General features: G+C 39.9%; 1 protein-coding gene across 1 annotated transcript; it reads right to left on the reverse strand.

Moving 5' to 3' along the window:
* Window positions 1-10,843: 10,843 nt before the first annotated feature.
* On the reverse strand, window positions 10,844-16,493 carry LOC106083154 (toll-like receptor 7). The gene has a single exon (XM_013246012.2). It carries the CDS (start codon window positions 15,859-15,861, stop codon window positions 11,602-11,604), a length of 4,260 nt encoding a protein of 1,419 aa, XP_013101466.2. The 5' UTR covers window positions 15,862-16,493; the 3' UTR covers window positions 10,844-11,601.
* Window positions 16,494-16,847: the final 354 nt, after the last annotated feature.

A 16,847-nucleotide genomic window follows, 5' to 3' on the forward strand; every position in this document is an offset into this window, starting at 1 on the left:
AGCCCTGACCTTGCACCATCAGACTACCATTTATTTCGATCTTTGCAGAACTCCTTAAATGGTAAAACTTTCGGCAATGATGAGGCTATAAAATCGCATTTGGTTCAGTTTTTTGCAGATAAAGACCAGAAGTTCTATGAGCGTGAAATACTAAATTTGCCAGGAAGATGACAAAAGGTTATCGAACAAAATGGCAATTATATATTTGATTAAAGTTCATTCTAAGTTTTATTAAAAATGCATTTACTTTCTTTTAAAAAATCCGCAATTACTTTTTGGGCAACCCAATACATACTTTCATATGCGAGGTGGTAGATATCCAAAGTTCCGACCGGTCAAATATATTCTATTTTTACTCGCTAAACATACTCTCTTTAAAATAAACTACAGAAATCTTAGCCCTTAATACCAATGTATCATGGTTTATGTTGTCGTCGAACTTTCGCCCCTTTGTTGTTCCACATTAAATGTTGTAAATAAATCATTTCTTTGCTAGTCACATGGCTCAAAGCTGTTGCATGTTTAGTAAAAAGAGTCATTTACGCTGTCGTTTGCTGCTATTGTTGTTCGAGCCCACATTACTTGGCATATTAATAAATGTTTAGTTATATTAAACAACAAATTTAATTGTTCCATTTTTTGTTTGTTAGTATTTTGCAATGCATATGCGCCTTTCGCATGGTCAGTCAGTTGGTCTCTAGCCGACCAACTAGAAAATTAATGGCATAAATTAATTATATTTTCTATGCACATATGTTGCACTTTATCGTTACCGTAGCTGTGACGTTAGCCTCAAACAGCCATATCGTTATGGTAGGCTTTTCGTGTTGATATCACGACATGAGTTTGTTGTTGTAGACTTGGAAATTTGGCGGAAACAAGGTGGAGAGAAAAATTTAATAGGAATTATGTATTAATATGTTTTTTTGTTCACATTTAAATTTTTGTCAGCTTATTTTACTTGAAAGGAAGAGTTTGTTTGACGTTGGAAGGAAATTAAGCTTTAGCAAATTATCCATGAATTTCAAAGAAAAACTAAAAATTTTTTGTTATAACCATAGACATTTCTATAGAGGTAATTCCGTCCGTATGAATGTCTTTTAGCTTTAAGCCCTCAAAGGTGTTCGTTTTTCTCCTATATGTTTCATTTGTTTCTTCTAGTTTTCCAAAATCGATGAATTTTCTTTGTTTTCAAAGAAACGTTAGCTTCAAAAGGTCATCTTATGGTTACGGCTAAGTGTGTTTAGGCTGGTAAACCATGAAACACTTTTTAGTCTGAGACCTTTTAAGTGTTAGAAATCATCACACATATATTTACACATCCTATTGCAAAGGTGTCACCTTAAGTTTTCTTTGTCGTTCCTTTTATGGCAAAATTTGCATAAAAAAAAACTTGTTAGAAGAAACAGAACAACAACTATACCACCACTGCGATGTCTAAGAACGATGAAAAAGAAAATGGTGTGTAGCTAATTGAAAAATATTGGTTACCCTTGTATTTGTTTTACATCTCTTTAAAATCGATTTTTTTGTTCCAGCTGAAAGGGTGGTCTACGACTGCTGACTAAAGATAACTGTTTGCTAAATATAGAGAGTGGAAGTTTTTCAAAACGGAATGTTTATGGTTTGATTATAACATAGGTGGTCTAACATATCTATCATATAACAAGTAAGAGCGTGCCAAGTACGGCCGGGCCGAATCTTGTATACCCTCCACCATGGATCGCATTTGTCGAGTTCTATGCGCAGTATCTCTTTTTAAGGCAAACAAAGAATATTGAATAATTACTGTTATGCTATTGGAGCTATATCAAGTTATAGTCCGATTCGGACCATAAATGAATGCTGAACATTGTAGAAGTCATTGTGTAATATTTCAGTTCATTCGCATGAGAATTGCACCTTGTAGGGGCTCAAGAAGCAAAGTCGGAAGATAGGTTTATATGGGAGCTGTATCAAGCTATTGATCGATTCACACCATATTAGACACGTATGTTGAAGGTCACGAGAAAAGCCGTTGCACAAAATTTCTACAAAATCGGATGAGAATTGCGCCCTCTAGAGGCTCAAGAAGTCAATATCCCAGATCGGTTTATATGGCAGCTATATCATGTTATGTACCGATTTGCACCATACTTAGTACAGTTATTGGAAGTCATAACAAAACACCTCATGCAAAATTTCAGCCAAATCGGAGAAGAATTGCACGCTCTATTGGCTCAAAAAGTCAAGACCCAAGATCGGTTAATATGGCAGCTATACCAAAACATGGACCGATTTGAATCATACTAAACACAGTTGTTGGAAGTGATACCAGAACACTACGTGCAAAATTTCAGTCAAATCGGACGAGAATTGTGCCCTTTAGAGGCTCAAGAAGTCAAGACCCGAGATCGGTTTATACTACAGCTATACCAGATTATGAACCGATTTGAATCATACTAAACACAGTTGTTGGAAGTGATACCAGAACACTACGTGCAAAATTTCAATCAAATCGGATGAGAACTGTGCCCTCTAGAGGCTCAAGAAGTCAAGGCCCAAGATCGGTTTATATGGCAGCTATACCAAAACATGGACCGATTTGAATCATACTAAACACAGTTGTTGGAAGTGATACCAGAACACTACGTGCAAAATTTCAGTCAAATCGGACGAGAATTGTGCCCTTTAGAGGCTCAAGAAGTCAAGACCCGAGATCGGTTTATACTACAGCTATACCAGATTATGAATCGATTTGAATCATACTTAACACAGTTGTTGGAAGTGATACCAGAACACTACGTGCAAAATTTCAATCAAATCGGATGAGAACTGTGCCCTCTAGAGGCTCAAGAAGTCAAGACCCAAGATCGGTTTATATGGCAGCTATACCAAAACATGGACCGATTTGAATCATACTAAACACAGTTGTTGGAAGTGATACCAGAACACTACGCGCAAATTTTCAGTAAAATCGGACGAGAATTGTGCCCTCTGGAGGCTCAAGAAGTCAAGACCCGAGATCGGTTTATATGGCAGCAATATCAAAATTTGGTCCAATTTGAACAATACTATGCACAGTTGTTGAGAGTGATATCGGAATACTACGTGCAAAATTTCAGCAAACTTGGACGAGAATTGTGCCCTCTAGAGGCTCAAGAAGTCAAGGCCCAAGATCGGTTTATATGGTAGCTATATCAGGTTATACATCAATTACGACCATGCTTGGCACAGTTGTTGAAAGTTATACTAAAACACCACTCAGTCAAATCGGATGAGAATTGCGCAATATGGAGGCTCAAGAAATCAAGACCTAAGATCGGTTTATATGGGAGTTATATCGAAACATGGACCGATTTATCCCATTTACAATCCCAACCGACCTACACTAAAAAAAGTATTTGAGCAAACTTTCAAGCGGCTAGCTTATCTCCTTCGAAAGTTAGCGTGCTTTCGACAGACGGACGGACAAACTGACAGACTGACTTGGCTAGATGGACTTAAAATGTAATGACGATCAAGAGTATATATTGGGTTGCCCAAAAAGTAATTGTGGATTTTTTAAAAGAAAGTAAATGCATTTTTAATAAAGCTTAGAATGAACTTTAATCAAATATACTTTTTTACACTTTTTTTCTAAAGCAAGCTAAAAGTAGCAGCTGATAACTGACAGAAGAAAGAATACAATTACAGAGTCACAAGCTGTGAAAAAATTTGTCAACGCCGACTATATGAAAAATCCACAATTACTTTTTGGGCAACCCAATATAATTTATGGCATCTTAGACGCATATTTCGAGGTTTTACAAACGGAATGACGAAATTAGTATACTCCCATTCTATGGTGAAGGCTAAAAAAATAAAGAACGGCTTTCTTATATCTTCCTTACAAGAAAAGTTTTAGGTTGGAAATTTATTTGGTGAAATTTTGGATTTTGGCAAATATTTTGGCTGGTAACAATTTGTTTAAAGAAAATATCGTAATTTTTGGAAAAATACGCCAAGAATGTTCTATAACAAGTAAATAAGCAATCGCATCGGCTGGGCTGGACTTCGGATACCCACCAACATCCACAAATATGATTATATCTGCAACATATTAGGCATTGATTTCGAGAGGACCAATACAACCCACCAAATATCAACGAATTTGGGTAATACATGCTTTTATGGGCCCAAGACCTTAAAACGGAAGATCGGTGTAGATGGCAGCTAGACTTATATATGAGTCGATCTATGCCATATTTAGCAAGGACATCTATAGATATAATGTAACACAATGTCCCAATTTCCAGCAAAATCGTTTGCGCAAGAAGTGTAGTTGGGATTTTTCTGGGGTAATTAGGGGGCTCAGTTCCAAATTTCAGCAAAATCGTATGATAATATACGTTTTATGAGGCCAAGATCTTAAATCTGTAGATCGATCTATATGGCAACTAAATCTAAAAATTAAAAAAGTAAAATATCTCTTCAAAGTTATAGCTCAACATCTATATTTCTAGAAACAAAAGCTTGATTTCAAAATACGGACGGACAGGCATAGCTTGATCGTCTTAGCATTTTAGGAGGATTAAAACGGAACGGTCTAGGAGCTCAAGAAGTCCAATCGAATTATATAGCAGCTATATCAGGTTATAAAGCGATTCAAGCCATACTTGGCACGTATATTGGAGGTCATAGTAGAACTCATTGTGTATAATTTAGCCAAATCTGATAATAATTGCGGCCTCTAGAGGCCTAGGCAGTATAATTGGGAGATCGGCTTATATGCACGCAAAAACGTAAAATGTTTGGAACATTTTTACGACAAACAAGATTTTCTTATTGCGGAATTTTTCATCTATTACAACTATGTAACGTTTCGCTTTAACATATCAAACGCTAAACATTAAAGAAGCTTTACTGAATGTAACTAACTTTGTTTAGCAGCTTCACCTACGGTAAAACAAAACTTCTTTTTTTTTGTAAAACCAAAAGCTCTTTATTCGCAAAAGCGTTTCGATAGCCGAAAACGATTATTCTTTTACCGGATCAATAATTATTCTCTTCTGGCTCTCCTACTAGAGAAAAGGGGTGAGTTTTTGAGCGTAAAGCCCATTGATTGACAAAAATACCCACACTATTGCACATTACTGTGTACGTATACAAGAAAATAATCGCAAGCAACCCCATGGGCTTGCACATAATTGGGATAGTGAGCTCGTCACTGGTATAGACACATTTTGCATACAAAATGCTGGAATGTCCAATGATAACATTCATTAGAGCAATAGGCAAATACTTGCCATGTACAAGAAAACACAACATGACTTTTTATTATACCCTCCACCATAAGATGGGGGGTATACTAATTTCGTCATTCTGTTTGTAACTACTCGAAATATTCGTCTGAGACCCCATAAAGTATATATATTCTTGATCGTCGTGACATTTTATGTCGATCTAGCCATGTCCGTCCGTCTGTCCGTCCGTCCGTCTGTCTGTCGAAAGCACGCTAACTTCCGAAGGAGTATTGCTAGCCGCTTGAAATTTTGCACAAATATTTCTTATTAGTGTAGGTCGGTTGGTATTGTAAATGGCCCATATCGGTCTATGTTTTGATATAGCTGCCATATAAACCGATCTTGGGTCTTGACTTCTTGAGCCTCTAGAGTGCGCAATTCTTATCCGATTGGGATGAAATTTTGCACGACGTGTTTTGTTATGACATCCAACAACTGTGATAAGTATGGTTCAAATCGGTCCATAACCTGATATAGCTGCCATATAAACCGATCTTGGGTCTTGACTTCTTGAGCCTCTAGAGTGCGCAATTCTTATCAGATTGGGATGAAATTTTGCACGACGTGTTTTGTTATGACATCCAACAACTGTGCCAAGTATGGTTCAAATCGGTCCATAACCTGATATAGCTGCCATATAAACCGATCTTGGGTCTTGACTTCTTGAGCCTCTAGAGTGCGCAATTCTTATCCGATTAGAATGAAATTTTGCACGACGTGTTTTGTTACGATATGCAACAACTGTGCCAAGTATGGTTCAAATCGGTCCATAACCTTATATAGCTGTCATATAAACCGATCTTGGGTCTTGACTTCTTGAGCCTCTGGAGGGCGCAATTCTTATCAGATTGGGATGAAATTTTGCACGACGTGTTTTGTTATGACATCCAACAACTGTGCCAAGTATGGTTCAAATCGGTCCATAACCTGATATAGCTGCCATATAAACCGATCTTGGGTCTTGACTTCTTGAGCCTCTAGAGTGCGCAATTCTTATCCGATTAGAATGAAATTTTGCACGACGTGTTTTGTTACGATATGCAACAACTGTGCCAAGTATGGTTCAAATCGGTCCATAACCTTATATAGCTGTCATATAAACCGATCTTGGGTCTTGACTTCTTGAGCCTCTAGAGGGCGCAATTCTTATCCAATTTGAATGAATTTTGGCACGTAGTATTTTGTTATGATATCCAACAACTGTGCCAAATATGGTTCAAATCGGTTCATAACCTGATATAGCTGCCATATAAACCGATCTGGGATCTTGACTCCTTGAGCCTCTAGAGGTCGCAATTATTATCCGATTTGCCTGAAATTTTGTACGACGGATTCTCTCATGACCAATAACATACGTGTTTATTATGGTCTGAATCGGTTTATAGCCTGATATAGCTCCCATATAAATCGATCTCTCTATTTTACTTCTTGAGCCCACAAAGGGCGCAATTCTTATTGGAATTGGCTGACATTTTACACAGGTCTCCAACATATAATTTAATTGTGGTCCAAACCGGACCATATCTTGATATCGCTCTAATAGCAGAGCAAATCTTTTCTTATATCCTTTTTTTGCCTAAGAAGAGATGCCGGGAAAAGAACTCGATATATGCGATCCATGGTGGAGGGTATATAAGATTCGGCCCGGCCGAACTTAGCACGCTTTTACTTGTTTTGTCACTAATTCTTGCAAGAATTTATCACAGACAAACATGTACTTGACGCCTTCTTGTTTATATACTATATAACTTCTGCATTGATAAGCATATGGATCGACTCAGAATCCGTTGCTGATTCGATTTGTCTTTCTTTTGTACAAACTACACGTCGTAATATTCATCCGATCGCCTTCATATTCCTTCAATAATGTGATCATTTGTAAACATATTCTCCCGAAATTTGGCACGAATTAATTCACTCATGATTTCGGACATTGATGTTGAATCTTATAGAAATCGATTCATATTTAGATATAGCTCCTATATACATAAATGTATCTTCTGATTTTCACTTTTAGGGCTTTTGGTCGAATTCGTCATTTCAAATTAAAGAACATTTTAATTTCGACGACTTATCCTGGCTGTGGTGCAAGGTATCAAAATGTCGGCTTTACCCGACTAAGCCCATCATTACTTGTCTATAAATATGATTAGTAATTTGTTCCGATATACGCTTTGGAAGTAAAATCGCATGATCGGTCTATTTAGGAGCAATATCAGATTAGGCAGACCATATTTGGTAGGGTAATATGATAATAGGATAATAATGAAAAATTTGAACCAATTCGGATAAGAATTGCGCCCGCTAGAGCCTAAGGAAGTAAATGCGGGAGATCGGATTATATGGGAGCTTTATCAGTTTAAAGATCGATTCAGACTATACTTGACAAGAACATAAAAGAAACCGTTATACAACATTTCAGCCAATTCGGTAGAAAATTTCCACCATCTAGAAGTCGAATCGTGAGATCGGTTTATGTGGGCGCTATATGTTAAAAAGAATCGACTTAGCACGTCCATAATCCCTTATGGCTTACAACGAAATATTAGTGCAAAATTTCAAACCAATTTACGAGGGGCGGACGGATGGACAGACATTACTAGATCGGCTTAAAATGTCATCACTACCATTAATATATATACTTTATAGGGTCGGAGATATATATTTCGAGGTGCTGCAAACGAAATGACCACATTGGTATACCCCCATCCGAGAAGTATACTAATCTAATATATAAATATATAAGAATTGCGCATTCTAGGAGCACAAGAAGTTCATTCGGGATATCAGTTTATATGGGAGCTATTCCTGGTTATCAACCGATTCAGATCATGCAAAATCATAGTATAGAAGTCCTTGAGCAAAATTTCAGACAAATCGGGTAGGAACTGCACTCTACAGAGGCTCATGAAGTAGATTGGGTAGATAGATTTAAATGGGAGCTATATCAAGTTATGGACCGATTCAAACTATATTTGCCACGATCCTTGAAGTTTATAGTAAAAGTCATTGTGCAAAATTTGAGCAAAATCGAGTTTGAATTGCGACATCTAGGGGCTAAAGAACTGATATTGATGGATCGAACGGATATGCTCCATTTTCATCCCCAACGACCTATATCAGATGAGGTGTTACAAACGGAATGACTAGATTTGTATACCCTATTCCCATGATGGCGGGTATAAATACTCACCCTTTATGAGCTTGAGAGGGTAAATCGGTATATCGGTATATATGGACACTTTATAACGATATAATCCCATATAGACGATGGTCAAGAACATATAATCGGAGTCGAATATTGCTAGCTGTTGCAAACATAATGAAAAAAAAATATACCACGTGTTCTATGACGTTGTGTATAAGAGGAAAATTTTAAAATAATTAGTCATTTTAGGTGTAAAGGAGCGGGAGCGAATACAAAATTCCCGGAGCGGAGAGAAAAAAATTGGGTGTAGCGGAAGCGGGTCGGAGCGAATAAGTGGTACTCGCTCTACATTCCTGGCTCTAATCATTTAAAATTTCAAAGAGTTATCTCTATTCGTTTTGAAACTGCAGCTTCAGGTTCAGATTTAGATATAACTCCCATATATATGCGTCGCCCGATTTCGACTTAAATGGCCGCAGTAGCTACAATTTTCAACCGATCTGCACAAAATTGGCACGGAAAGTTTCTTTACTGATTTCAACATGTTTGCAAAATTTCATCAAAATCGGTTCAGATTTGGATATGGCTCCCATATATATGCGTCGCCCGATTTCCGCTTAAATGGCCGCAGTAGCTACAATTTTCTACCGATCTGCACAAAATTTGGGACGGAATGTTTCGTTACTGATTTCAACATGTTTGCATCATTTCGTCAAAATCGGTTCAGATTTGGATATAGCTCCCATATATATGTATTGCCCGATTTGCACTAAAATGGCCGTAGTAGCTAAAATGTTAAACCAATCTGCACAAAATTTGGCACGGTTTGTTTCGTTATTGATTTCAACATGTTTGCAACATTTCATCAAAATCGGGTCAGATTTAGATATATCTCCCATACTCCCCTATATATGCATCGCCCGATTTCCACTTAAATGGCCGCAGAAGCTACAATTTTCTACCGATCTGCACAAAACTTGGCACGGACTGTTTCGTTACCGATTTCTACATGTTTGCATTATTACGTCAAAATCGGTTCAGATTTGGATATAGCTCCCATATATATGTATCGCCGGATTTGCACTAATATGGCCGCAGTAACAACAATTTTCAAACGATCTGTTTAATAGTCGGTTCAGATTTAGCTATAGCTCTCATATACATATATATTTATATGTTGCCCGAATTTATAATTGTAGGGTAGGTGTAGGGTATTATATAGTCGGCTCCGCCCGACTTTTGCCTTTCCTTACTGGGTTTTTTATTCTATTCCACAGTGGAACGCGATTCACTGCATATATAGGTAATTTACCTTGCATTTTAGGCAAATAAAAAATATAAAAATTCTGCAAAAAAAACTAATTTTATCCAGACTTTCTGAAAAAATTGAATTTTAATTAGAAATATTCCATTGTGTAGGATATCTAAGGTACGGCTTTTGCGACTTTTAAGCACTTTAGCTTGTTTTCTTTTTCTCTTAGCAATTGTAATACAAATACGAATAATAACTACTTTCTTATCCCTTTGACCACTTTCTCTTTTCCTGTGACACAATGTACGGTTTTATAGCTTGTTACTTCCTTACAGGGATTAAGAATTGCTAAGCTCTCCAACTCAATTTTCCCCCAAATCCCATACCCACATAGTCACACACAAACACAACCTTTCTTTCGTATGGTAGTTGGTTGTTATTTTAGTTAAGCACAAAGAAAACTCTTCATTAACCCCTGTTAAGTTTGTTTGTGGTACCCTTTTGTAGTGTAGCAAATAAAAACTCACAAAGATTTAATTTTTTGAAATATTTAAATAACCATACCCGAGGGTATGGTTACCCACATTGCTGTGTTTGGTTTGTTTTATTTTTCAAATATTTTAATAATTTTTTTTCTTGGGTTTTTTGTTGTTTTTTTTTCTTTTGTTTTTGATGATTTTTGTAATAGGTTTTAGTTAACTTTTTTGTGTTTTCTGGTTTTTTGTTTGTTGTTGTAATACACTTAGGAAATACAAATATACATGTTTGTGTTTTGTGTGGGCGTTTTACTATAGACTATAAATAACATTTTGTTTGCATTACAGTTTTGTTTAAATTATTTATTAAAAAAAAAAATAACTATATTACTAGGTAATAACTGTTTTTCTTTTTTTTGTAAGATGATGTATATACACAAGTCTAAATTTTTACACAAGGCAGTGAAATTTTAAACAACTAAACTGAGGATAATTGAAACATTTACAAGTTGAAGGAAATGAACTGGAATAGAGGACACTAACCATGCCCTAAAAAAATTCGTTTTCGTTTTGGGTTTTTGTTTTTTTTTTTTTGTTTGTTGGCCCACTACTTTAGTTATTTACACAATTTGTGATGGTGTGTGTGTATGTGTGTGTTTGATTTTAAATTACTTAAAATGTATTTTTCATTTATATAAGGACCTAACAAATTATTAATAATAGTCATCGTTATAATGATAATATTATAATTTAAGTGGCTTTGAATGTTTCTTTCGCTTGACATCTATCTGTCGTCATCGATACATATAATTTAGATTAACTATTCGTTTATAATACATTAGAGTTTGTTTTGTGTTAAAGTTAGTTTTTTGTGTTTTTTTTTTCATTTTTGTTTTGTTTTAGTTAAATAATTATTTAATATCACATTGAATTTGAAAAAAGTGGTACTCTTTTTCTCTTTAGATTTGAGTGTTTTACCTCAACTACCTCGTCTGCTTCATGCTGCATCGATCCTTCATTAGTGGTTAAATGCCTAGTTTACCTATTCTATTCCTATGGAAAGTCTTTTGTGTTAAGTTTGTATGGGGGTCCATCGCTATCCGCACAGTGTGGTGTAGTGTAGCGTAGTGTGAGTGTGAGTGTATGGCTGAGTATGCATGAATGTGTGTGTCGTGCTCGACATGAGAAGAAGGATGTTTCTTCGTCGTCGCCATCATCATCATTATCCATCAGCACTACATAAAGCTTACGCTGCGCGATATACTCCATCTTGAAACATGGCCTCTACGTGTGTGTGTGTGTGTGTGTGTGTAAGTCGTCTTCATTATTCTTGCCCATCGCCCGGATGGGAAGTGGCTGACGGCTTGTTTGTAGAAATGGCTGCTTCGCTTTGGCGAAGTCGTTTGTTTGTTGGCGTTTTCTTAGCTACCCTGGCCCTTACCCTTTTTCGCAGCGTTTCCCTTACACTAAGAAGGCTTGATTTGTGTTGTTTTTATTCGTCGCCGTTGCCGGGGCCTCGCTATTGCTGGTGGCTGTCGTTGCTGTAGTCACACCTGTGGCAGCTGCTTGCTGTAGTTGCTGTTGCGCAGCCGCGGAAGTGGAAGCTTGCGGCTGGGGTGTTTGCGCCAGAGCGGCGGTTGATTGTGTGCTGGTACTGCATTGGCTTAAATTGCTACCACTGCGCAAATGTATGGGCGCTGTGGCAGGCTGGAATTGTTGTTGTTGCTGCTGCTGCATTGGCTGCTGCATTGGCTGTGGCATTAAAGTGGTGGGTCTCCACTGTTGAGCTGCTGCCGCATTGCCAGCGGACATTGACAAACGAGGGTTGTTACTTTGGCGGAAAATAGCGTTTGGAGGCGGAGCCAAATGCTGCTGATGGTGAGGATGATGGCGACTACTGGTCATGCCATTGGGAATCATGGACAAAGCCTCATGCTGCTCATAGCCATACTCGGACTCAATGCTGTGATAGATATGCTCACTGGGTGGACGCATGGGCATGGCATCCACAATGCGCTGGCCATGGCGGGTGGGTCGTGGCGAGGGTGTGGCAGTGGTGGCCGACGAATAATTGGCCTCCATATCCTCCTGATAGTAGGCTGGCGGCGGTGGTGCCTGTCTGAAGAGTACGCCGGGGGAAACGGGCTGCTTGAAGCGTTCATGGTGATCCAGGGTGTAGTTGTTGCCGCGTGGTGACAATTCAATGGGTATGGCATAGCGCAACTTCTCCCAGAAGTAGCGATCGCAGGTCAGCAGGCGATTGGAAGGCACTGATTTCAAATATGGCGACAATTCAGCAACATCTTCAGCCTCGGCCGATACATTGGTCTCTTCGATGATGACCAATTTTTGGGCCAATCCCCTCAATGCTTCGTGGAAGGCATTGCGGAATTCCAAGCGATTCCACTCGGTGGCCAGTAGATTGCGTGTCAAAACCAAAATAATTTTCCTGGAAGCCCTGGCGGCCTCCACAATTTGCAATTGGCTGGCTTGAGGAGGCAAATCACGCTGCTGTATACACAAACGGAAGGGTGGGCGGCCATGCTCCAGTTCAGTGGCAATGTTGCGGCACACAAATTCATAGTCCTTTTCGGAATGTAGAATAATGGCATCATACAATTTGCCAGCATCCTCAAAGCGAGGCTCACATACTCTCACTCCATAGTGGGCAAATAGCCACATTCTCACCGACTCTCTGAAGACGAAGACAATGATCAGCACAACAATTAGAAAGATCAAAACCAAGACAGCGGCCAACAATGGCACATAGCCACCGGAAACATCCTGGGAAGCCATGTTGCTGGCATTCTCCATCAATTCACTGCAGTCCACACCGTGCTGGGTGAACAATTCTAGCTCTCGCTTAACACCATTGTCCACACAGTAGATGTCCTGGGAGTCACGTATGACCATGGCATTGTCGGCCACAAATTGGGCCAAAGTCTGCAGGAACTGGCAGCGACAAGACCAGGAGTTGCGACCCATTGTCAGGCCTTGCAGACTGTTGCGGTATTGCAGATTGGCCAACTGAGCAATGGGCATTGATGTCAAACGATTGTTGTCCAAACGCAATACCTTCAATGAGACCAACGGAGCAAAGGTGCTGTTGGAGATGGCGGTGAGCAGGTTGTTGTGCAAGTACAATTCCTTAAGCAAAGACAATTGATTGAATTCGCTGCCATCCAATGCCTGCAACTTATTGTTCTCCAAGTGTAGGGAACGCAACATGCTGAGCTCGCTCAACGAAGCATTTTGGATAGTCACCACATTCGAGGAGTTCAGGTAGAGAGCACGTAGATTACGTTTGCCAGCAAACACCTGAGCATCGATTACGGGCAGATTATTGCCATCCAAATACAAGTCGGTCACATCGAGCGGTATACGCAGGGGCAAGCTAATGCGATTTTGTTTCCCACAGTCGACAATGTTGGTGGACCAGGTAGCGTCATGGAAACAGGTACAATTCTCAGGACAGACCATTTCACAGTCGCATTGTTCGAAATCGCAGCAGTGGCAGGTCGCCGGACAGTGGGAGTTGTACTTGCAGACAAAGTCGCTGCTGGACAATGACGTCAATGGTCTGATGGGGGCGTTGCGGCTGTGCGGCATTAGACATTCAATGTTGGCCAAATCGATGATGCGAGGATGTTGGCGTGTAGTCATGTTGTTGATGCGTTGCAGCCACTCCATGCTGCAGTCACACTCGAAGGGATTGCCGCCCAAGTAGAATTCGGGAACGGGTTTATCAACCGCCACTGGAGCCACGCGCAACGAGTTCAAGGCCAGTTTCGACAAGACATTGGCATACAAATCGACGCGAGACAATTTTGTCTTGTCCACAAAGGTGTTGGGCTGGACCTGGCCAATGATGTTGTTGTTAATGAAAAGCAACTCAATGGAGTTGGGAACGGCCATAGCACCAATTTCGGTAATGCGGTTGTGGCTGGCATCCAAAGTGGTTACGCGTATTTCCTCCTGCAATTTGTAGTAGTTGCCCAAGGCCTCAATGTAATTGCCATGAATATCCAGCCACTTGAGATTCGAGGGTATGAAAGCATAATCGAACCACACCAAATGATTTTCCGAGAGATTCAGCCACAGCAGCGAAGCCAAAGTGGCAAAAATGCCATTGATGTCGGTGAGGAAGTTCTTATCCAGGCGTATGGCCTCAATCTCGGTGTTCTTGTCAAAGGCGCCACGTTCAATGGATTGTATGCGATTCTTGGCCAAATTTAAAACACTTAAACGAGGCAAATCGCTGAACATGCCCACGGTGATGTTGCCAATGCGATTGTCGATCAAACGCAAACCGGTTAGCTGGTTCAGATTGCGGAAGGTGCCATTTTTGAAGTCCGAAATTTGGTTTTCTCCCAAATCCAAGGTTTTCAGCATGCTCAGATCTTGCACAGCTTCGGGAACCTCGGCCAGTTGGTTGGAGCTTAGGTCGAGCTCCTTCAAATCGGAGCAGTTGCGGAAGGCCTGAGCCTCAACAATGCTGACCAAATTGTTGTTCAACGTCAACTTGTTGAGCACATACAGTCCATTGAAGATTTTGTTGTCCAGGGTGTGGAGGCGGTTTTCGGCTAAATTCAGTGTGTGAAGGTTGTACAAAGGCAGGAAGGCACCATCTTCTATGTGGCCAATGGAATTGTTGCGCATATCAAGAATTTGCAGGAAATACAATTCCTTAAAGGTTTTCGAGCCAATGCGAGTCAACGCATTGTTAGCCAAATTGAGAACGATGAGGCGAATCAAGCCAGCAAAGGTGTTATTGTCGACATGGTGCGAAGTCAATTGGTTGCCACTCAAGTCCAAGACCAACAACTGTTCGAGACGATGGAAAAGGCCTTTGGGCAAATCATACAACTCGTTGCCCTGCAAGTGGATTTCTCGCAACTCCTTGTTGCCGGCAAAAGAGTCGGCGGGCAGTGACTCCAAATGATTGAAGGACAGATTGAGGACACGCAACGAAGACAAGCCAGCCAAGGAGTTGGCGGCCAAAGATGAAATGTTGTTGTGTTGCAAATTCAATTGTTGCAAACGGCGCAGGCGTGAGGCACCCCAGACATCGGGTAAAGAACGCAATTCGTTATACGAAACATCCAAGACTTGCAATTCAGCGCCACCGCTGGCACCCTTGCCATTGGGCGCACACAATTTCTCGGAGAAGCCCAGACTCTCGGCGGCTCTTATGCGATTGGAGGTCAAATTAAGAACCTGGAGATTCTGCATGGAACACCACACACCCTCGGGCAGCTGGCGTATATTGTTGTCGCCCAAACTCAATTCGGACAATTCCCGGAGACCGTTAAATGTTTGCGGCATAATCTCGAGTGTCTTGCCGGGACCCCAAACGGCATTGTGGGTCTGCACCGTTAAACGTTTTAGCGACATCAAGCCATCGAAAGTGTTCTCCGATAGACGTTGCATTTTGCACGATTCGATTTGTAACTCCGATAGCTTTTGCAAACGACCGAAGGTGTTGGCAGCCAAATCACTGGCATACAACACATCGTTGGAGCAGGCTATCTCGAGGCGAGCTGCCGTTTCGGCCACTTGTAAATCCAATTGTTGTGAAGCATCGATGGCACGTATGTTACATTTTATGTCCATGGTGGTGCGCACAAACTCCCATGAGCATTGTGCCCGGACGGGGCTCACGAGGCTGGTGCTGCTTATGGCCACAAAGGCCAAAATGGTGGCGCAGGCGTACAAAGACATTTTGTGTTGATGATAAATGTGTTGTGTTGCTTGGCGGCGATAAAGGCCTTTCGGCGGCAGTTGGGATTAATGATGATGGCAGAGCTCAAGCGCAAGCGCTCTTGAGGACTTGCAGTCCTTGGCGAATTATGATGTTAAATGAAAACAAATTTTGTCACTTTTTATGAAGCACAATATGTGGATGTTTTTATTCTTTCATTGTAACAGTTTGGGTTTTATGCTCTTGCTTTGAGGAACAAAATTTTTTTCTCTTTCTATTTTAACTAGATTTATTTTTTCGTTTTTTTCTTATTTGTGCAGCATTATTTGTGTTGCTTTTGTTAGCTTTTTGTGAATGAAATTGTCACTTGTTTGTAATTTTCTTTTGAAATATTAGGATCGCTTGCTTTGTCATGAGAACCGTAAACCCGTAATCCATGTGTGTAAGGTCAGACGTAAACGTAGCAAGCACTTCGATATCACTTTATTTGGTTGTAATTATTCGTGTTTTCTCTTCTTTTTAAGATTTTGAGACGTTAAGTTATTTTTTCTATATATAACTCTTTTTCTTCTTGTTTTGAAGTTATAATAATAAAACTGATTTTTTTTTTTTTGTTATAGTTAAAAATTTTTTGTAACGGAAGAGCTATTTTTCTAAAACATGTTTACCGCTTAACGTTTCAACTCAAACTGATTATGATTCGGTTGCGTTGAGACTCCATTGCCTCGTTGAAAATAAAATTCTGTGCTGCTTGCTGCTCTTTGTGCCAGAGTGTGTGTGAGGCAATGTTTATGTGTGGCTTGTCCAACTGCTTCATCATAAAACTAACATTTCCCAACACACTCACATAAGATGTCCAACTATTCGTACTCGTACTGAAAGACAACAAACATCGAATGCATTATAGCTCATAGTTGGTGTTTGCTTTAGCATGAACAGAGCACAAACACTTACACATCCACACCCACAGCCACTCTTTCACTGGCAGTCAGTCAAACAAACAAGA

The sequence above is a fragment of the Stomoxys calcitrans genome, chromosome 5 (genome assembly GCF_963082655.1).
Source record: "Stomoxys calcitrans chromosome 5, idStoCalc2.1, whole genome shotgun sequence".
Taxonomy (NCBI): domain Eukaryota; kingdom Metazoa; phylum Arthropoda; class Insecta; order Diptera; family Muscidae; genus Stomoxys; species Stomoxys calcitrans.

Excerpts from the sequence above, each read along its gene's own strand:
- LOC106083154 (XM_013246012.2), bottom strand. The coding sequence starts at position 15,861 with ATGTCTTTGTACGCCTGCGCCACCATTTTGGCCTTTGTGGCCATAAGC.